Source organism: Diadema antillarum, unplaced genomic scaffold, assembly GCF_040938485.1.
Source record: "Diadema antillarum isolate AM-2024a unplaced genomic scaffold, OU_Dant_1.0 seq00000532_RagTag, whole genome shotgun sequence".
Taxonomy (NCBI): domain Eukaryota; kingdom Metazoa; phylum Echinodermata; class Echinoidea; order Diadematoida; family Diadematidae; genus Diadema; species Diadema antillarum.
The window spans coordinates 1,313,392-1,336,828 of record NW_027271483.1 but is presented as its reverse complement, the minus strand read 5'-3'; the positions used below and the strand labels follow the sequence as shown (position 1 = coordinate 1,336,828).

The 23,437-nt window shown below is 41.3% G+C and overlaps 1 protein-coding gene across 1 annotated transcript in view; it reads right to left on the bottom strand.

Annotated features, from left to right (window-relative positions):
* The window catches only part of LOC139734552 (E3 ubiquitin-protein ligase UBR5-like), a gene marked incomplete at its 3' end in the record, with an annotated part of 57,548 nt that overhangs the window by 11,756 nt on the left and 22,355 nt on the right, over positions 1-23,437 (bottom strand). Inside the window, exons 19-37 of the mRNA XM_071645326.1 lie at positions 23,230-23,358; positions 22,590-22,722; positions 21,264-21,427; positions 20,501-20,723; positions 19,103-19,439; positions 18,436-18,527; positions 17,393-17,539; positions 16,139-16,245; positions 14,540-14,663; positions 13,631-13,760; positions 12,584-12,741; positions 11,900-12,065; positions 10,716-10,889; positions 9,362-9,491; positions 8,576-8,734; positions 7,358-7,559; positions 5,685-5,818; positions 1,491-1,744; positions 159-903 (exon numbers count right to left, since the gene is read on the bottom strand). Of these exons, the coding sequence (XP_071501427.1) occupies positions 159-903; positions 1,491-1,744; positions 5,685-5,818; positions 7,358-7,559; positions 8,576-8,734; positions 9,362-9,491; positions 10,716-10,889; positions 11,900-12,065; positions 12,584-12,741; positions 13,631-13,760; positions 14,540-14,663; positions 16,139-16,245; positions 17,393-17,539; positions 18,436-18,527; positions 19,103-19,439; positions 20,501-20,723; positions 21,264-21,427; positions 22,590-22,722; positions 23,230-23,358 (3,708 nt within the window). The remainder of the gene's footprint in view (positions 1-158; positions 904-1,490; positions 1,745-5,684; positions 5,819-7,357; positions 7,560-8,575; positions 8,735-9,361; positions 9,492-10,715; positions 10,890-11,899; positions 12,066-12,583; positions 12,742-13,630; positions 13,761-14,539; positions 14,664-16,138; positions 16,246-17,392; positions 17,540-18,435; positions 18,528-19,102; positions 19,440-20,500; positions 20,724-21,263; positions 21,428-22,589; positions 22,723-23,229; positions 23,359-23,437) is intronic.

Below are 23,437 nucleotides of genomic sequence, written 5' to 3'. Positions count from 1 at the left end.
TGATGTAGAATATTGATATCGAATCTCAGACAATCTGCATGAATAACATGAGAGAACAAGAATGAAACATTCAATAGAAAACACTACAAATGGAGTATATAAATGAGATGTAATGAAAGCAATAACTGTCTGCTACGATTAACACCATCATTGCATACCTAGCACGATATCCGAGTCTCCCGGAAGCATTGGGTTCTGAGGCATGCCAAAGAGTTGCTCCTTAGTTGCGCTCGGCTGCAGCAACTGGGGTCTGTCTGCCAAGGGCAGGGCTTCAGCAAGGGGAGTTTCGATGGGATCCCGAGGAGGGCATCCCAAGAAGGTGGTGGAGTCCGATCTCACAAAGAAAGGGTGCTTGCGCCCGGTAGAGGTGGACGGCCGATCCGTCTCCCTACCATCGACCTCCATCCTGGAGTCACCCCCGGCCTCGTTGTCCTGGACGAAGCACCAGGGGCGCTTGCCGGCGGAGGCCTGGGAGGGCTCGCAGAGGGGTTCCTGCTCGAAGCAGCGCAGGAAGTAGATGCAGGAGTCCAGGACGTAGGCAATGTGCTTGAGAGCGGCGATGTCCAGCATGGGCAAGGAGCCGAGATGCTCGCTGTTGTGGGAGCGCATCAGGGAGAGAACGTAGCAGAGGTAGTCCATCATGGCGCCGTGCTCCTCCGTGTTGCCGTGGGTGCCCCGTCTCCTGCTCTCCAGCGAGTGCTGGTAGGCGGCCTCCTCGCGTGCCGCTGCCTCCCGTGCTGTCCCGCGCAGGGTGCGCATGTACTGGCTGCGAAGCGGGTGTGTTGGGTGGGAGGGGTCAGTGGCACCCATAAGTGCCTTACCATAGCGCAGCTGAGCCTCTGTGCTGTTCATGACACACACAAGCCAGTCCCACGTGGGCTTCAGGCTGGAATGTACATAGCTCTGTCAGACAGGGGGAAACAAAAACATAACGTAATCCATAACCTTTCATGGCAATTAGATCCAAAGATACAGGCAACACCACCAAACCCATATATTTATCAATTTTGTGAGCTACAAACCTTCATAGACAAGGTGATAAATTTATATTAGGAAGACTGACAATGGATATATTGGAAGCATCTTGTTTTAAAATCGCTGCTAAGTAGATTTACAAACTTGGACTTGGACTTGGACACTGGTTGACTTTTCAAGAATGAAAAGCATCCCATGAACAGTGAAAGTGAACATACAGCTGTTATACTGTATCTTTACCACAGGAGCCTATATTCAGAGCTACAATGAGCCAGCTTTCATTAGACAAAACCCACTTGTATGAATGATAACTAACACCTGAAACCGGAACTTATCAATAACTGAAATGACACTGCTCTTGTCAAATAAGGAGCTTAAACCCAATGTACGCTGTGCTACTAACAAAAGCCATGGTGCAATGAAATTTACTTTTGGAAAAAATAAAAGATGAAAATAAAAATAAAAATTGGGAGGCTTGCCAGAGATTTTTTTCAAAAGTTGGGGTTTGGCCATACCTGCAGCTCCTTGGCATTCTCTGCAGTAATCTCCAGGGTCTCTGTGATCGGTTCCGGCGCCTTGTAGTTGGGCAGCAGCGACATCAGGTCCGAGATCTGGCGCATGACGATGCCAAAGGCCCGCGCCAGCCGGCTGGCCGTGGTAGTGGGCGTGGTCTCAGTGTTGCCGGTGGTGGGCGGGGCGGGATTGGCCGCCGTCGAGATGGTGGTTCTCCGGAGGTTGGAGGGGTCTATGTAGATGAGACCGGTGGAGGCTGGGTGGGGAAAAGTGGGGAGAATTATTGATGGGTGTTAGCAACAACTCACACATCACACCTACAAATGACCACAACTCCTCACTGTAACACAGTCGAAACCTGTGCATACAATTCAGCAACTGTTCCATCTTACCATTTCACTTTGTGAGAACAAGAATGGTACTAACTCTAGGGGCACTGATGAGTCTGAAGGCAACTCTGGATCCTCCAGGGGCCCGTTGCATTAAAGTTATTATTATGGTAACTTTGCCATCAAATGGTAACTACCATGGCAACAATACACTCAACAGCCAATCAAAATCAAGAATTCCATGGAAGTTACCATTGGATGGCAAAGTTACCATAATAGTATACAAATATCGACTGCTGCAGAGGGAGATTCGTCTCGGGACATAGCACTGTTGAGAAATCACCTCGGTGCAAATAGTTTTACCATGGCCCGAAAGAAAGCAGTCGATATTTGTTTTATATCCCTCTCAAGCATTTTACTAGAGTGATGATGGTTCTCTTTTGGAAAAATGTGCATGTTTCCTGACGTTAAATCTAACGTTAGGCCGCAGCAGTGCAGCAGCAGTGCGTGCAGCGCGTAGCGAACGACACCGTTGGTTCCTACACACGAGCTACACCGCAGCGTGCAAAACTCCGAAAGATCGAGGAGGTCCAGGACTACGTTAGAAGTAGGTCTAAAACGGCTTGGTTACCCACATCATCTTCAAAATCGCTTTTAGTTTATTCCTAATTCGTACCTGATCTGATATGGTGTCCTTCTGCTGCAATCATTCCTCCGTTACTTGAAGCGCAGTCACTTTGTCAATAATGAGCTGAACTGCATTGATCACACTACTAAACGAATACACACACACACACACGCCGCCATCGCACCACAGATTTCTGTAATGCCGTCGCGCAATTCCAAAGCGCTGCTAGCGCTAGCTATAAGCCACGCACAGGACTGTCGCTCAAAAGTATCGCTACTACGCGCACTGCGTACATTGAAGTGAGAAATGTCGATATCGATCGCATGATCACAATTGGGTGCAGATCGTGGATTCCCAAAAGTACTATATCCCGCTGGCTAGTAACCAATTGCACCACATCCAGCTGCTCGTAGCTAGCTAGTAAAACTACACAATGTTCGTGCTCTGTACAATCCTATGGCAAGAAGCTCTACATGAGGGATATAATAACTTTTATGCAACGGGCCCCTGGACATTTTACCATACAACCATTGTCAAGATGAAGATATCAACATGATTACATAACACATCCCTGACTTGATGTCACAAACTACAGTCAAACTCGGATACCTCAAATTCGTCGGGACTGAAGAAAATGGTTCGAGGTACGCGAATTTCGAGGTACGCGTACGTCGAATTTTCTTCGACTTATCCGAAGTTTATCGTTGTTCAACATGGCATCTGTTGTAGTGCCTACTGATTGTTTGCATGCTTGTCAATTGGAATTGAATCAACTTTTATATGAATGAATTGAATGAAAATCGGAATTGAAATTAAAATTTCAGATATAAAGATTTTGGTGGCCCGATCGCGCCACCGAAAAAATTCGGATGTTTGCCTTTACTAACTTTTGAAAATGAATAGCGGTAACAATCGGCTACGTAAGATGCTAAAATAAATGTCAGATGTTTGCTTTTAATTTTGGAAATGAATAACGGTAATATTCGACTCTGTATGATACTAAAACAAATGTCGGATGTTTGCTAATACTTTTGGAAATGAATAACGATAAGACACAGCTCTGATGGTGCTAAAACTAATGTCAGATAGTTGATTTTTCGTTCGAAAATGAACAAGGATAACATTCGGCTCCGGAAGACGCTGGATGTCTAATATTTGCTTTGACGTTCGGAAACTAATATTCAACTCCGTACGATGGTTTGATAAATGTCGGGTGTTTCCTTATACTTTCGAAAGGAAATAGCAATAACATTCGGCTCCAGAAGATGCTAAAATAACTTTCTGATGTTTGCTTTTAAATTTCGAAATGAATAAAAGTAACATTTACGTTAGGAAGTAAATGGTAATAACATTCAGCTCCGGAAGTTATTAAAATACATGTCGAATGATTGCTTTTACGTTTGGCATGTTTGGAAGTGAATGGCGGTAACATTCTGCCCCATACGATGTTAAAAAAATATTGGATATTTGCTATCACATTTCGAAATGAATAACGGTAATTCAGCTATGTTTGATGGTAAAATAAATGTCTGATGTTTGCCTTTACGTTCAAAAATGAAAAACAGTAACATTCGGCTCCGTACAATGATAAAATAATTGTCAGATGATTCATTTCACTTTCGGAAGTGGACAGCAGTACCTTCAGCTCCGGATACGATAATGCAATAAATGTTGGATGTTTGAAATGAATAACCGTAATATTCTGCTCCGGACGATGCAAAAATAAATAACAGATTGTTGCTTTTACATTTGGAAATGATTAACGGTACTAATCCACTCAGTTAGATGCTAAAACAAATAGCGGATGTTCGCTTTCACGTTTGGAAATGGATAAGGATATAAAAAAGAATTCAGCTCCGCCAAGATGCTAAAATGAATGTCGGTTGTTTGCTTTTACATTTAAAAATGATTAACGGTTATATTCGGCTCCGTAAGGTGCTAACATACTAATATATGTTGGATGATTGCTTTTGCAATAAGAAATGAATAACATTAACTTTCGGATGCTAACAAATGTCAGCAAATGCTCCCACTTTCTCATTTCAAACGTAAATTTTAACCTCCTAGTATAAGCATCAACTTTTATAATAATCTCTACGCCTATGCAAAATTTGCTAAATCTTAAAACACAGAATAAGATGATTAAATTTTCTATTCACTTCTTTAAGACATGGGCATCTGCATCACTTCAATAATGCTTAATATTAATTTTTCTATGTTTAGTAGGACTAATTTAGTTTTTCTAATGTTTTTCCCGTTTTGGGGTGGTTTTTTTTTTTTGCGTCAGCAGATTTTACTTTTGACCACCAAAAAATAAAAATCAATGACATTGGTGACCCGGTAAAGTCAGTGTGGAGCCCTGTCTATTCCATTCTTTATTATGCTCGGCCTATATTTCCAGATCATTATACGACACTACATGTATTTTCATAATCGCATTGCTGGAAAAAAAAATCCAGTGCTTGCGTTCTCGGGGAAGAATAAATGAAACAAACTTCGTGAAAGGCCGAAAAAAAAATTTAAATATAGGCACTACGCAGGAGATTGACGTTAGAACAGTGGACCATGATTAATGCCAAAGATATAACTGTCAACACAAAAGCAGGTGCGCCACGACGGTTAAGAAATCTACGCGCACGGTATGACTACTCGGTATCACCCACGATCAAAAATCAAAACACAGTGGTTAAAGAAAAGAGCGTAGTGTTAACGTAAGTACTCCATTGGCACGGGTGCTATTTGCATATCGTGTACGTGTGTAGTAGGTAGGTGTTGGGGGTTTTTCTTGTCAGCTGTGTAGGCCTACCGGGTATTTCTTTGGGCGCGCGATTGTTCAGAATATTTACAGTCGAGTGTGAAAAGATTTGTGACATGTCTCCGCTGTCCACGCGCGCTTAATCGGAGATTCTGAGTGACGTTGCAATTCGATTCGAGCTACATGCTGGGAAAAACAATAAGTTAATTAAGATCAGGACAGTAGATTTCACTTCGAGGTAACCGAACTTCGAGTTATTTTCTTCGAGCTACGCAAATTTTAATACACGGAAACTCCATAGGAACAATCGGGACTTTCATTTTGTACCCGAGGTAAGTGATATTCGGCTTATCCGACGTCGAGGTATCCGAGGTTGACTGTATACAGTAAAATGAAACCACACCATCCTTCACACATACGTTACACACTGCCCAATACACTCATAACTTCAGTTGACGGAGTTGGACTGGACACAGTTACTCACCAACAGCTGGTGCTCCACCTGCTGAGCCCAGCACCTCATTGACGACACCCGGGCCACCACTGCGGGAGTTTCCTGACGTGGAGGACTGCTGATTGCGGAACGCCCACTGTAGTGGGTGTGGTGGCTGGTTGGATCTGTGACAAATAGGAATGGGAAACCAAGGAATTCTTTGGATTTAAAGGACAAGTTCACCTTCATAGACATGTGGGTTGAGTAAATGCAGCAATATTAGTAGAACACATCAGTGAGAGTTTGAGCAAAATTGGACAATCCATTAAAAAGTTATGAATTTTTGAAGTTTCTGCTCACTCACGGCTGGATGAAAAGACTACTATAGCTTGTGATGTCACATGAGTACAACGATATAAAGAAAGAATAAAGAAAATTCAACATATTTCCATTTTTCTCCCATAACAAAAGAACACTCGACTTCTCTCTTTCAGAAGGCAGGGGGAATAATATTACCCTTAACATATGTCAGTAGCAAGTCGAAGAACTGTGCACTTTATTCAAAAAGTAAAGTTTTGTGAAATTCTCTTTTTATTTTCCTTATATAGTTGTATGCATGTGACATCATACACTGTAGTAGTCTTCTCTTCCAGCAGTGACTGCGCAGATACTTAAAATATTCGTAACTTTTGAACGGATTGTCCAATTTTCCTCAAACTTTCACTGATGTGTTCTACTGATATTGTTGCATTCTCTCAATCCTTATGTATATGAAGGTGGACTTGTCCTTTAAATGATCAGACCTCAGCATGCACTCAGTGACAGAGCATATCGAGGCATTGGATTTTTTTGTAACTCCATTTTGGGTCATCCATCTGATATCAATGATGGGTATTTTGTTGTGGTTTCAATAAATCATGACATCAAATTACCGAACGGTCCTGCATTGACACGTTCAGCACTTCAATTCTCTCAAAAACATAAATCTCAACCTTACTCAGAGAAATGTTAAAATATAAAGAATGATGTCAGGAATAAATGTTTCATACATCATACTTTCATTTTGTGACAATCACTCATTATAAGAAGTGATACCTCCACAACCCCTATTGGGCAGCGGCACAAAAGCACTATAAGTAGGGTTTTTTTTTGCACTACAATTGCAAGTTTTAAAATTGAGCTGCACGATTGCTGACTGAAATGTTTTTGTCTATTTGGCAAATAGAAGACCGATGTTCATGCATCCTGAATCACTCTAAACAAGTGCAGTACATTAGGCTTGACATAAGTAAATACATACAGTATACACACAAACGGTCCATTCGAAAAAAATGGCCCACATAGAACCTTACTAGAACACACGCACACAGGTTCGAATGAATACTAGGACATACACCAACACCACATATACACACACTCACATGTACTACTACCAGATAATAGTACTTATCCACTGAAAAAGTGCACAATTCATTCTGTACAAATGCGAGTAGAAAACTGCAAAGATATTTTCATAGGTTGACGAATTTGCACTGGACAGAGTGAAACCAGCAAAAATTAATATAGCACAAATATTTCTGTAATTACCATAATATGTTGCATTGTATTACAGTTAACCCATTCCGTACAACAACCTGGTGGTCTGCATATTAAGTCTAAGTGCATTTTGGAATTCAGTATGGAATGGGTTAACAATGCCTAGCTACCTAGTGCTCTCTACACACCTGTTACCCTCCTGGTTCTGGGACCCACTGGAGCTGGCTGCGATGGGTCGTTCCAAGGAGTCCTCGTTGAAGGTCTGCTCAACCGTCTCCTCCTCGTCTTCGTTGATCTCGTTATCGCTGTCTTCCTCCTCATCCTCCTCGGCATCGTCGGCATTGGACGAGGACTCGTCCTCGGAGAAGAACAGGGAAGCCAGTCCTCCCCCTACAGCGGGTAACCAGGGAAAGAAATCACAACCAAAGGTGAATTTTTTTTAAAATCATTTATTTATTCATCTCCATTCACAGGGTGGATTGCCCTTTCAGTAAAAGATTGATTTTCAAAGGGGTTCGGATTGAATTTGATGAAGAAAAACTTCATCAAAGCCACTTGTCCTCAAGAGATTTCTGCATCAGTTTCCATGGAAACAAACACTGTACGTGGCATCGGGCATTTTAAATTAATCCCACACCATGGACCTCAAATACCTTTACGAATTTGCCCCATGTAAGTAATGTTCAAGGAGCTTGCTTTATGAAAATACTGCCCCCTTCTATGGGTTCTTTCACACATCATAATGCACTAAAAATTATATGCTCATGGGAAAATGTAATTGTTCATAAAAAGTACACATGCCTTTGACTTGTTAAAAAGGGTAAGTTCAAGGTAATATGATTCCCCTTGCCCTCTGAAGGAGGCAAGTCCAATGCTCCTTCATTATGCTAGAAAATGAAGTTTTAGGGAATTCTCTTTATATAATCTTCATATCATTCAACTACTGCAATATCACGAACTAAAATTGTAACCTTTTTATCCAGTGATGTTGACACAAGAACTGGACAAAAACGTATAAATTCATAACTTTTGCACTGATTGTCCAATTTTGCTCAATGTTCACTGATGTGCTCTAACAATATTCCGCATTCCCTGAATCTACACATGTTAATGTACATGAAGAGTTTAAAGGCAAAAAGCGACATTCTATTTTTATTAACTTAAGATTGAAGCTGCTGAAAAATAGAGAAAGCAATAAAATTAAATGTGAAAATTGTACTTGTGTCTCTGAAAATATTTCTTGCTATATAACAAGTGCAGTATCATGGAAAAGATTGAACTTTCTCTATTTGATGAATGACCTTACTTAAAAAACTTTGAAAATGGCATTTATCTCTTTTTGCATTCAAATTCTTCATTTGGTGTTTGAGTATATTGCTGCCAATCAGTTTTCATCTTGCCCCTACCTGCATCAGAGCCAGTGTTAGGTGGGTTGACTCCACCGCGGCGACTGGATGTCTCGTGATCCTGGCCCCCGCCCTCCTGGTCTTGGTTGCTATGGTTACTCTCGCTGTCGTAGTCACTTTCGGCCAGGAGATCAAGGTCCATGTCGCTTTCGTTGCCACCTGTCACAAAGTGATCACCTCAAGTTTTTACCTCAAGTTATTACGTAACCTCAGTCCAGCAAAGCAAACATTTGTTGGATTTCAGTGGGTGTATAGAGATGAAAACTTGCATCTCTGGATTTTTGGTATAAAGATCTTGCGCCATTCAAGGGTATGTAACAGTTTTCAGCTGTATGAAAACCTGAAAGTGCCAAATACTAACTACAGGTTGCAAACATGGGAGCTGGATCTAACTCTTATATGAAACCTCTGTCTTTATCTTGTAAGACTTCACCCCTCATACTCCTTGATCATTCAAATGTGTCAAATATACTAGTTTTACTCATCAGTCATTTTCCTCTCCTTATCACAAGTACCAGTCTCGTGCCCATTCTATAAAACAAATAACGCACAAGTTCATTTCACGCAGTGGCAGAAGTATGTGCCTTGAATGGGATGAAACAAACTTGGCTTGTAGATATGCCTCATGTGTTTATTATTATTGCCAAAACGTAGCTTGTGTACATAATACCAGCTGATGTACTCAATCTGTACATCATTTGTATACAACATGAGAAAAATTCTCAGCAACAATTTCAGTGTACAACAGACTTCCTCATCACGCTGAAAAGAAATCTGAATCCTTACCATCCTCTTCTGGTGGATCGTCCTGACTGGGCTGGTCTCTAGGGTCCCTGGGAGGAGCGTTGCCAGGGTCCGCATCCCGGCCTCGGACGTCGCTGGACACCACCACAATGTCTCCCTCAACCGTGTCAATCTAGATAGACAGAAAGAGAGAAAATTACAGTGCAGGGTTTATACATAATATGTGTGACACTGAGAACAGGCCCTGAGGGAAGACACGTGATGAAACTCACAAATCAGGGATGGCAAAGGACTCTCCATCATGCTGTGATCATATACGAGATCTCACTGCATCCTCATGTAAGACTTACACAGTCCACAAGCTTGTTCTAATGGCTCGGTGTGCCTGGTTGATACTGTTTGCAGACTATTACTAGTCACCTGGGGTGAACCATGAGGGGTTGGCATCTTTCGCCTGTTTTCTGAAGTGGGTATGTGGGTGGACCACTTCACCGGGTTAGTACTCTGCTCTTTGCGATGAATGAATTGAGTGAGATCTTTTATGTGTGCCAGCCGTGATTCATTCACACATGGGACCTCCATTTAATGTCCTATCCAAGGGACAGAGTGTTCTTAGCTTTTTAATCGAGGGGACAGCACGATTCCACACACACAACACTGCTCAGCTAGATTCAATAGGAATCAACCCTGAGCATTATTGACTGAGACACATCACCGACAGTCGGCAATGACACGTAAGCATACCAAAGAAAGTTAGACGGACGTAAGGGAGGTGTTAAGACTTGGCAGACTTCTGCTCGAGTCATCTGCAGGCACGCTCCATCACACACAGATATGACACAAATGTACACAGGTACCTAAGCACACAAGATGGCCTCTGTACACTGGATATTAACCCATGGATGACTGATACTCATTATACTTGGTATTGGGTCTATACACAGTGTGTTAGTGGTCAAACTCGAATTATCTTCAAAGGGTTAAAGGGAGCGTATAGTTTATGTTGAGACCTAACTTCAGGTTTCTGATTTTTTTTTTGTGAGATAACGAGAAACCTCTCATGAAATATGAGACAGCATGTAATTCCAAGAGGGATTCAATGTTTATTTCATGAAAATCTGCTTTGAAATGGCTGAGATATCCAAAAAAGAGCATTCCTAATAAAAAGCGGGACCCACTTTTTATTACGATTGCTTTGTTTTACTTTGTTTTTGGATGTCTTAGCAATTCCAAAATCAATTTTCATCTAATAATCTTTGAATTCCTCTTAAAATGGTATGCTCTGTGCTATTTCATAGGTGGTTTCTTGGTATCTCACAGAAAGGTAAAAGTCCAATTTTTGTCTCCACCAATACTATATAATCCCTTTGACAATTTGCTTTAATTCCTGGCTCACCTCTTCCTCTTCACCAAACTCCATGTCCTGATTGTCGTCACTAATGATACGGTTGATGCGGTGCTGGTGTGTCCTCAGGGAGGGGGCGTGGTGGTGGGCGTGGCTGGTGTTGGGCTGGGCACTGGTGGAGGAGCGCATCGGCAGTGGCTCCGTGAAGAACAGCTCCTCGCTTCCCTGCAGTATCAAAGAGATCATTATTAATGGCATTGTTTACCATTTGTAGATGAAACAAAAACCTAGCTTTAGTGCTTCAAAATAGTTCTAAAATGTGAGTCAGGGATAGAAACAACCAAAGTAAAAAAAAAATGATAAGTATAACCAATGTTAAGTATTGTTGAATACACAAAATGTGAACACCAGTTATAATAAAATTGTTTCTTGACAAAACCATCCACAGTTATGGTTTGTGAGAAAAATAGTGATATATCCTTGTATTTTAGGTTTTATTGCAAAATTTTTGTAAGATAGATGTTTTGTGATGCAACTGACCTACACATATGCATCAAACGTGATAACTCAAAACATTTTTAAAATCATTGCTCCCAATGGTAAACAGTACCTTTAAACACTGTTAAGTTCACTCCTACAAGACATTGATATCTATGTCTTAATCATTATTTCACTCAATAAAACTCGTAATCAAATGATAACAGTGTGCATAGGTTTGCTCGCTTGTCCGTCCTATGCTTTGTTCTTTGTTTGCTTCAGGGATGGGGCTGATATTATAGAAAAGCAGATAACTTAAATACAGTGCACAATTATAGCAGCTGTTGCATACCTGCCAGCAAGAGTATGGCATATTCCTTCAACACCCACCATGATTTTGATACAAAATAACATCAACAAAATTAACAGCAATAATGCCTTCTTACAATGCATCTTTACATGGCATACATGTTATCCATTCTGACTGTCGACATTCCACTTTTTACGTTGGGCCTGCATGCTATAAATGTCTTTTCTGATTAACTCTAGCCTCTTCAATACATTGAACAACACAGCATACAACATTTTGTATATGCAGTCAGGATAAGAAAGAAAAAGTTGCTCAAACTTTTGAAAAAAAGGGTCAACCTCTTATGACTACAAGAGGAGGGAGATCTATGAATGGAGAGCTATACTGCGGATAAGGAGTGATGGAAACACGGACGGACGGATCTCACATTCTCCTCCTCAAGTCTTACCTGGATGGCATCAGCATGGCTGTTGAAGAGTGGGAAGGGTGAGGAGGGTCTGGCCACGCCCATTCTCACGGGGGCGATAAGGGAGTCGCCGATCTCGCACAGCTCAGTGATGGACTGGTGGATGAGGGCCTGGAACACTCGCTTGCAGCGCAGAACTGGCTCAGACCTTGGAAAATAATGAGAAAGCATTACAATGACAACTGGAAGTTTACTTGGGTATCCATGGGCTATTACCCTGAGTTCTTGGTGGAGATACCCCAGTACACTCAATCTCAGGCCCCTTGGAACAATTTTTTTTTGTAGTGGTGCTGAGCCCCAAGCTACATTTAGGTTGCTGTATCAAAACCAGTATTTCAGTATTTGAGGGGAGTGCATAAAAATGTAATTTATGGTCAACTACTAGTACCATGCAATACATGCACACATAAACATTGGGGGTGCTTCCCAATTGTAGGGATGCTACAGATCGCTACAAAAATAATGTTTGGGGTGCTGCACCACCCCCAGCACCCCAGACTCCAAGGGGCCTGTTCACTCTTCTGATTTAGCTCTTTTTTTTCTCAAGACTAGCTTTCTGTCCAAATTGTATTTTGCTTTATCTGCATATTTGCTTAATTATATATCCTGTCATCTGCATGTTAATGTCAATACATTACAAACTTTTCAAAAGGCCAGGTTACTTACAGTTTCTTGCCTGGGGTCATCTCGATGCTAAGGACGACGAAGACCCTGGCAACAGAGCGCACAAACCGGCGGGCCACCTCAGCAGCCTCCGCCTTGCTGGTAGCAGACTGTGCATGGCGCAGACGACGTATGAGGGTCGTCAGGAGGGTGTCCAGATCCTGGTGATAACAAATCAAGGAAGACAAAGAAAATGATACCTATCCTTAACCCGTATCGGAAATTTCTAGACAAGTTAAAAGCTAGTCTGAAAAAGAAAGGGTACAATTTTATATGCACAGCAGTAAAAATTTGATCCAAATTGGATGAAAATTACAGAAGCTATAAAAGTGAGAAATTTCAGTGATTTTTTGTAAAACAATTCTTGAACAGCTGACATGAATATGCAAATGAGTGAGATGTTGATGAAATCACTTCAAAATTTATCATAATTGTGAACAAGAAACCGACAAGAAATTCAATTTTTCGTGATAAAAGTGTTTGAAAATATTGTTATTCCTGGCTGAATAACCTCAAAATAATAATCAGCCACATATATTATGATTTGAGCCTAGGGCATAATTGCCTTAGTTTAAAAACTGGAAATTGCAAGAATTTATGAAGAAGGAAGGTGATGACATCATCAACTCAAGAAATTGCATATTCATATTGACTGTCAAAGGAATTTTATGATAATTAGTAAAAACTTCACAATTTCAAAACTTCCTAAATTATTATCCAATTATGATCAAATTTTTCCTGTTGTGCTTATACAACTGTATTCTTTCGAATCAGACTATCTTTTAACTGGTCCAGAATTCTGCTTCAACATACCATTTGTTGAAATTGATAGTTGACACTACTACAGATTGGACAAATTTAAAGATGCTTTGACAAAATCTAAGAATAAGAAGGTGTCTAAACAAAATGATTAGAAAAGACACTTCTTATTTCTAGGCCATGTGATGCAGAAATAAAACTGAGCTTGATATCGAACACTTGACTGATGGCGTAAGTTTTCAGAGCACGTCAATTAATGGATTATAGTGCCCAGCATCGCTGACAACATACCGATGATGCACACTTGACGATGAGAGTGTGGGTGAACCAGTCCAGCTTGATGGTCCCAGACTGCCGCATGAGGTAGACCTGGTCCTCAGGGATCGGTGCATGCACTGTGTCTGGCCCACTGGGGCATTCCCTGTTGGGTGATTCGAAAGGTCAATGACACTCAACTAACACCATACTGCATAGCATGCAACTGCACATGAATCAATCTGAACAGATATCAATAAATTTGATTTTACCTTCCAATTTATCACAACTTTGAACTTCTGTGAAAGATTGTAGGAATTGGTGGATAAAACCATTCAACTTGTACACTTTTATCTACGCATTCTTTTAAAGAAGTGTTGGTCCTAACAAGGACCTATTCATCTGATGATTTTTCACCAGTGCTGTATTATTGTCGTGAACGAGTTTGAGTGATGCAGAATATGCATGCAAAGAATATTACCTTACAAGGATAACCTCAACTTCCTACAGTGACCCACAAGACACTTCAAATATTTATTTATTTATTTATTTTTTTTTTTGGGGGGGGGGGGGTTAATCTTGATGAATAACTGAAAAGATGTGCAATATACAAGTCAAATCATATACTGTAAAAGTGGATATTTTTGCGTGAGTAATTTTTCACACTCAGTCGGGTAAGACGAGTTTTGTGAGCTTTTCATTCCGAGGAATCAAGAAATCAACTACTACAACATTTGGCAAGCAAAAACATTTGTGTGCTTTTATTTTCATGCTGGTTTTTTGGCGGCGCGAGATATGCGAAAATTTCAACACCGCGAGAATTCCCACTTTTACAGTATATGCTATCAAAGTGCAAAATAAAAAAAAATAGAAGAACATAGGAAATAAATGAATGGATGGAAGGAAGGATGGATGGACAGGAGATGAGTTGCCATGGAAACCTACTTCTTCTTGTCTTGACATCCGTTGAGGATCATGGCACTGACAGCCTGCCATTCCTGTAGGATGCTCTCCAGGGCGTGTCGAGAGAAGCGGGGTGGCTCCAGGTTGTGGTCGGGCATGTCCAAGTCTGGGGGGAAAAGAAGTCATCAGCAGGGATGATGATATTGAGGTTTGTTGAAAAAATCAGAAATCAAAATTTTTCAGGTGATTTTGATACATAGAAAAAGCAAACTGTGTTTAGACTAGAGAGAGAGAAAAAAATCTGAAATCAGATTTGAATCTACAGAATATCATGCCTGCATTATAAACAGCCTGGCTGGAATTAAACCAAGGGAGTCGGTATAAACAGGGATAAAGGTATGGTTAGAGTAACCTTTCATTCAACACAAGGTAAACCCTTCCAGCAATTTGCAAACTCTAACAAATTTTTTCATCATAATTTCCCAGCAATCTTTGACTGAATGTGGAGTCTTGCCTGAGTAGAGGGGACGGCAGGCACAGAGGATAGGGTATCACAGAAGACAAGGTATTACAGATTATCTTTTAGTGATCGTGAATTCTCTAATCTCATTGGTCAATCAACCACGTAATATATCCCGTATTACGTGGATATGATGTCATGATACTGTATTACACAGCCAGCTGCGCGTGTACCAAAGACGCTTATAGGAAAGTGCGCGCTAATCCTGTACAAAACAATGGACAGCGCGCGGTCCTCAAGCGTATTGCGCACATAACCTGAGACCACTAGTAGACGCTTGATAAACAACAGCAACCTATCTGGCTACTGCACTGCAGTATCTTACGGCGTGTACGTGTACGTATTTGTATGCGCGCATCGCATGCAGTAATCAGCTCGCGAGACGTACACCGTAGGCCTCAGTCAACATGGTCATGGCTGACAGCTAGCCGGCAATTTCAACATCATTCACGAGGGGAAATCAGCGAGAAGAAGGTTAGCACTTACACTAAAACATAAAATCGTTACCCCCTGCTTGTTCTTACCAAATATGGGAAATATCTACGGTCTGGTGCCATATTCCATTCGGCCTTCGGCCTCATGGAATATGGCACCAGACCGTAGATATTTGCCCGTATTTCGTGAACAAGCAGAGGATAACTAATAGTATCACATGCCCTGGAGTACATGTCATGTGTATCTTTGGGGATGCATACTTTTAATGTGCCAGAGCTCCTTCATTGTACTGGCCCAAAAGAAATGTTTAGTTGCCCAGGCAAACAGGCAAATTGGGTCTGTACGCCCTAGAAGTGTGGTAGGGCAGTTCCTGGCAAGCCCTGCAAATCGGACTCTCAATCTTCCTATCAAATCTCCAATTAATTATGAAGGGACAGCTTACCGGCAAAGTGTAGAATACCTGGTATTGAATTAAGATAAGCAGGCATTCAGAATGTGCATGAGGTTACTATAATCGTCAGCAGATGTTCATATAAACTGTAAATAAAAAGTTAAAGATTTCCTTTCTCTGTTTTATTGTTTGTTTGTTTGTTTTGTTTTGTTTTGTTTTTGTTGTGTTTTTTTTTTTTGGGGGGGGGGGGGGTGCAGGATGATGATGGATTGACAGGAACCACTGTGTCATGTACCTGAATCATTCTTGCGCGAGAGTCGGCTCCTGGACTGGCGGTACTGGCGCTGCTCCACGGTCTGTCTCGCTACCGTCTGGGCCAGGAACAGTAGGATGTGGTCTCCTCTGCAGGGGGGAACAGGAGAGCAGGCAAACATAACATTTGGAAGGTGGAGGAATTTTTGACACAGAATAATAGTTGCTGATGATGATGATCAGCTACACTTATCTTCCTCTTGATATGGTGTCCTACACTGTTTAGAATTATTTAACTCTTTGTTCTGACTCAAATCAGGCCTTCCATCACTCAGGTGGCCACTCACTTTGACAAGAAGTTTCAGGGGACTTTCGGTCATTTAAGGTGGCTGACAACACTAAGGTGTATCACTGCCTTAGTCCCATGTGGAGGTAATTGTGATGTAATGGGGGGGGGGGGGGAATGCAATCCCAGTTCATTCAAGATTAGTTTTGAAACAGGCATTTTGATCTGCAAAGAAATAATGCAATAACTGTTTTGAGTGGAGTGCAGAGCACATTGAACTGTTTGACGCATTGTAACATACATTCAATGAGGGAAACATGGAAAGTAATACCCTTAAGTGTTGTGCACTAACCACAACCCTGCCCTTTTCCCATCTCTGAGTTATGCCATAAATAATGATATTTGAGATTTCTGTGCTGGTCAGACGGAGGGGGAAAAAATGCTTTTTTATGTTAGCATCAACAAAGAGACAGATAGACAGACAGACAGACAGATAATAGAACACACAGAAAGACAAACAAACAGAGAGAGAGAGAGAAAGATAACAGATAAATACAAGACAGAAACAAACAACCAAAGAAACAGAGAGAAAATATGTGACCCGCTACAACAAAATGATCCTAAAGTCGCTGACGGGTGAGCTGAGAAAATTGAGTTTGAAGTCAGATCACCAAAATCCGTCAAAACGTTTGGATTTCTGCTTTTAACATAATTTTGTAGTCTAATGTATCTTCTATCATCTGCCGAAATTTCGAAGCTAAATGATCAAAGGAAAGGCCTGAAAATAGCATTTTTCTGGGCCATGATAGCCTCACCCGTCAGCGACTTTAGGATCCTTTTGTTGTAGCGGGTCACATATGTTTGTACTTGTACAATAATACCAGACAAGAGACGAGGAGAAGGGAGAGAATCAGAGCAAAGAAAGACAACATAAGATGCAGCCAAACACACTAGTAGAGAGTGTGTGACAGATAGAGACAGAAGAAGAGATTATTTGATAGTCCTCGTTACCTGCTGTTGGGGATGGTGACCAGATTGGTCTCGTTGATGAGGCGGTCGAGGAGCTCTCTTCGGGTGTAGTGCTGGCCTGAAATCAGCGCCTTGCACTCACACTTCTCCCAGCAGTCACAGTAGGCCGTCGGAGATGTGCGCTTTAATCTGAAGGAAACAGATTGATAAGTTAGATGATAGATGAGTTGAGATCAGTGGGGCACAAATATGGCAGATTTGTGTCAAAGAAAACATTATTCTGTATGCACCGTATAATTTGTGGAGTGTTTTTTTTTTGTGCAAATTTTGAGAGTCAGGTGCTATTCACTAAATTCAAAACACACAAAAATATCAACTCTGATTCTGACATGAATGTGACCTGCACACATACATTTCTCCGTTCAGTACTGTACTTCATGATCGTGAATAAAACCTCTTGCAAAATTGTCTGGACATCCTGATTTGCAAAAAATTAGACTCACTAGTGTAAGGTATTCATAAACACCATCATCGTTCAGGGGACCAAGTGCCTAACATCTGCCTAAAAACTTGAGGGGGTACACTCCCTTTGATACTTCCGTTGCTCCACATCTATCAAACTCTCTACCAATGCAACTTCGGAATTGCAACAACCTCGATAAATTCAAATCTGAACTAGAGACCTACATGTATTTTTCCAGCTACTTGTGAATAATGTGTGACATATTGTGGGAGCCAAGCGCCTTTAAACGTTCCACAGTTGAATGACATTATATAAATGGAGTTCATCATCATCATCATCATCATCATCATCATCATCACAGCGTCATCGCTGTAACTTCGTGATGAGATGGCAATCAAGAATGTTTTTCTTTGTGATTGGCTGCAGACTGAAGCCCAAATGAAGTCATCTTTCCTGACTAAACACCTACTCCCACATCCAGAAGTAAACACTAATGTTATGAAATTAATTCTGGTGATTACACATGTTTACTCCTTCTCTTTTAATATCTACTTCCAAGCTGGAATATATTTTCATTTTGGAAGAGATGCATCATAACTTTTTTAGCACAGGTTCAACTCACTTGCAGTCATGTCCCTTGTGGCAGATCCGAGCACACTCCGTGCAGCAGCACAGAGGTCCAAGCAGGCCACAGGTACGGCATTCAAAGATATCCTGATAAGATATATAACAGATGAATATGTATAGGATAACCTGATGACCTTCAAACACTTCTGAACAGTCTCTGCTCATATGCCGATAATGTTTTGCTGTTCATCCACAACACATATGAATTTCACGAAAAGGGTAAGTCAATGAAAATGAAACAAACCACATAATACAATCCGAAACAAGAACTGTAATATCATATGTGAGAATATATGTTCATGTTGCAATAATGCAGCTGTATCCCTCTATAATATACCTTTATATATTCCCTCTCTCTCTGTGATCTATCTGTCTCTTTAATGTACAAAAAAAACCAAAAAACAAAATGAACATCTCACTTCACTTCCTCTTTTTTTTTTCAATAGTGAAACAAAATATTCTCCTTATTTGGAAGAGTAAAGTTAGCTCAAGACATTCTTGTACTCCCTTGAAACTAGCACCATGACATAAAAAGCCTTTGCACAAATACGCTTCATTGATTCATGACTTGCACATCTGGAATAAGAACAAAAAGGCAATAACTATGCCAAATGACACATTAATGCCTTTTTTGCTTCTGCACTGTGAGCAGACCAACCCACCTGATTGATGTGCTCCGTGCCAGTCCAGGTGAAGCTGCAGGTGTCGTTGCAGCAGAGGACGTAGAGCGGGGAGGAGTCGGGGTGGCTGCCAGGAGGGAAGACCATGGACTCAAACAGCTCCTTGTTGAAGGTGGCCGGCTGCTCCTCCCCTCGCTTCTGTGTCGCCCCCGATGACGAAGCTCCGCCCCCCTGGCCGCCGCTGGTCGACGACTGGGCTGCCCTAGGGGCGGGGCGGCGGCGTGAGGCCAGGTTCTCCGTGGCATCGAATATGGTCAGGGCGACGCCGTACGCACGGATCTTCACGGCGGCCATGAATGGCGTGTTGCCATGAGAATCCCTGTGAAAAGGCAGCGAGATATGAGCATGAATGAATATTCTCACGGATTGGCAGCATTGCAGATGCCTACAGAGAAAAGGCTGAAGGTTGTTTATATCCCATTTGTAGACACCAAGATATTTTGCTTGATTTAATAATAATGTCTCCCAACATCGTGTGTGAAATCTTACAAGAGTTTGTGAAAAAAAAAAACCCACCCAACTCAATGTCACTCAAGCATACGCTCCCCTTTTGTACGCAGAATAACAGTTCAAAATTTTCCAGGTCTGAATGAATTAATGGGAAAAATGTGTAGTATTCATTCCCCCTCCATCATAAAGAAGTTTTCAGAGGAAAGGTCTTCATCACCTCTCTCTACAATATACCAACTTAGGAAAGTAATCTAATTTTGAGGGTTGCACAAGGGACACATAAACTTCGAATGTGACTATCAAATCAATTATGTTTGTTAGAAAAGAAACAAATCAAACAGTGCTAAAAAAAAAAAATGTGCAGCATCACGTGAGAAGAGGTTTGCTTTGTAGTACTGAATGATGAACTGCTACCACTTTACATCTGACACTAATTCTTGGCTTTTCCTAACAACTCATTTTCAAGGAGATATCCTATCAGTCCTCTGATACCACATGTAAAAAAATGTGAAAGACTCCATGTGTCACAAGCTCGACATATTGGCCCAAATTCATGAAGTTGGTTTAAACATAGAGCATGGTTTACGCAAATTTCTTCTGCTTAAATATGACTGACAGATTGCGTAAGCCAACAGACATCCAACACTAATTGCAAGTTGATACTCGCAAGTCAAAGGTACACCTACAAGCTTGTATTTTATGTATTTTAGTCCATGAACTAAATTTAAACCATGGTATAAATTCAAACCACCTCCATGAATTCAGGCCAATATCTCTCACAGGTGGTAAACTAAAAAGTCATCTCCTGCCACATTCACATTTGAAAGCTAATCCACTGCTTCCCCAGAAATGTGAAGACCAGCGAAGCCATCCAGAGGAGATTAAAAAAATCAGTACCAGAGTGTGAAATGGACCCTCACAAAAACTCACTTGCTGGACAGGAAGTCCGGCAGCCGCTCAGTGAGGGCCGAGGCCTCGCAGAGGAGGCGGAGGATGTGCTGGGCGTTGGTCCGGCGCTCCTCCGGGGTGAGGGTCACCGTCTGGTTGTAGGAGAGGCTGGTTGCCAGGGACGACGGGTTGCTGGCCAGCGAGCTGGAAGACCCGCCCACCGTTGCCGAGGTGCTGCCCAGGCTGAGATTGTCTTCGTCTTGATCTGTCATCGTTATGAAGGGCAACAACAGATTCTTGGAAACTGTTTGGCAAATCTCTTGAAAAAATTACTGCACCCTATACAGTACGAACCTTGTGCGGTTAACACACGAATCCTACAGCACACATACAAACTGGGTAATAGAATGGAAGACCACATAATGTTCAAACAGCATTTAATCAACCAAAACAAATTCACACACTTACAAACCCCAAAATTCAGTATAAAAGAATAACTGGGAGAAAATAATCAACATATACTAATTTTCTCCCATGTCCCATATACCACTATTAGAAGGTATTATTAGGAGCACAAGGTTGAATGAAGCTCCTTCTTTACTAAGAAAGAGGAATGATCCGACTAAATGGGAACATGTGGTAGGTATACACTCAAACTGCTTAACTAGAACATCATACATGCTACAGCAATGTTTTCAAGCCCTGAAAATTACATTGCAATATTTCCCACAACTAAAGAAAAACAGCATTAGAGAAGATGGGAATTCATCATTTGACACTGCACCATTATGACATGCTGCATTACCTAGGTAAAGTCCAGATGGTTCAGGAGGCCAGCTGAGGGTGGGGATGGGGGCGGAGGCCAGGGGCGAGGAGGTGGAGTCCCTCCCATCGTCGCCGGGCATGCCGCTGGGACCGGATGAATGGGCAGAGCTTCCACCGCGACTCATCACGTCTCGCATTCCCATACTGTGAGCACAGAAGACAGAAAGACAGACAGTGAGTGAAATGTTTGGTACAAATGTGCATGGTCTTATAGAAAATTCTGTTGACCAAGTATTAGCAAGGCTGCACACTGGCACTGGTCCGATTGTCCAGGACAAGTAAAAATCACTGTCAGACCAGAAACTTTTTCAGGAATGAACCAGTGAAAATGGAAAAACTGGGTACCTACTGGTCCGACAGACAGGTCGGACCAGTAGAAAAATTGGGCTCGTCTGCAGCACTGCAGTTAGTGTAAAAATGAAAAAATAAAAACGTAGTCTCAATATCAATTGTGAGTGAACTACCTGAAGTCTCATTAGTTCATAAAACCATCTTCTTCACAAGTCTTTGCATTTTGTGGATAAATTGAACTAGGCTCTTCAAATGTGTCCGAATTTCAGCCTTTATATTTGACAAAGACTTCTCCTTCTTCCACATTTCTTCCCCCCCCCCCCGTGCCATTATATAATGTCAAATTATTTGACATTTAGATGAAAAAGCTCGCAACAAACAAGGATGCAAATGGGACATGTTCTTTTCCATCCATTTAACAGTACATAACAATGTAAAACACAATAAAAAATGACACATTAAACATTTTGACTTCATAAAGATGTGATTAACTTCATCTGAAGCTCCAAATTTTACAACGATACAGACACACACACAAACATACACACACAAATACAGACAGTGATAGTCTTTGTTTGTATCTTTGATAAGGAGGAAAACATAAACAGAGAAAGGCCAAGGCTGTATTAAAGGTCCCGTTTACCTTTGGGAGCAGTGATTTAAAAAATGTTCAAGATATCACTTTTGATGCATATATGTAAGTCAGTTGTAGCAATTAATATCCTATCATATAAAATTTTTGCAATAACGTCTAAAATATAAGAAGATCTCTCTATTTTTCTCATTAAACCATAACTGTAGATGGTTTAGTCTGGAAACATTTTTATTATAACTATTGTGCACATTTTGTATATTTGACAATACTTAACCATATTATACTGGTTCAAATTTTTACATTGGTTGTTTCTATCCCTAACTCACATTTTAAAACTATTTTAAAGCACTAATGCTGGGTTTTTGTTTCATCTGCAAATGGCAAATTATGCCTTTAAGCCATGTTTATTGATTCACCCACCTGTGAGAGCTTGGCCCAGTGCTGGAGGCCATGGCAGCCCCAGCGATGGCATTGCTCAGGGTGTGCAGGGCGTTGCATAGCATCTTGGCCCGGTTGCTCACCTCAGACGTCAGGCTGGCCAGACTGCTTGCTCCTTCTGTTGGATGAGGATATCAAACAAAACAATTCAATTCTCCTTTTTGTTTTACAGAGTCTCCTCAACCATGCTCCCTTGACAGATTTTTCTCAGGAGCTATCAATTTGTTTTTGAGACATTATAATTCATCAGAATACATAGAGGTCGGTCATTGAAACAGTCCTTTTCCAAGAGAGTAATACATCCTACAGTCAGCATTGGACACATTTTCCTTTTGAAAGTCAGTTATCTTAAAGGAGGAGATTTGTAGAGGGAAATAGTGCTGTTTAAATGAAACTAAAGAGACCCAAGCATCAGGTCGATGAAATCTTTGTGGTAAGTCAACCAAAAATGTCTGAAAATATCCAATTAATCTTACAGTTCTGTGGATGTCATCTGCTAGCAGATGAGATGACCAAACGATAATCTGTCAAATTTTATGCCCCTCAACCCCCACCATCCCCAGCATTTCTCATCACAGAGTCTTGACACTACCATGATACTGAGAAGTGACGAAGCTCTCACCGTTGGATGAGTTGCTATCCTGGTTGGAGAGGGGTCGACAGAGACTGACACAGGCGTGAAATACGTTGCGCCCTCCATCGCACCGCTCCTCCACGAGCGCCTGTAGTTTCTGCTCCTTGATAACTGGATCTTTGGAAATAGAATGCAAAATACACAAATTGCACATGATATGTGAAAATCTAAGTGACAATCTCAAGTCTAACTTTCT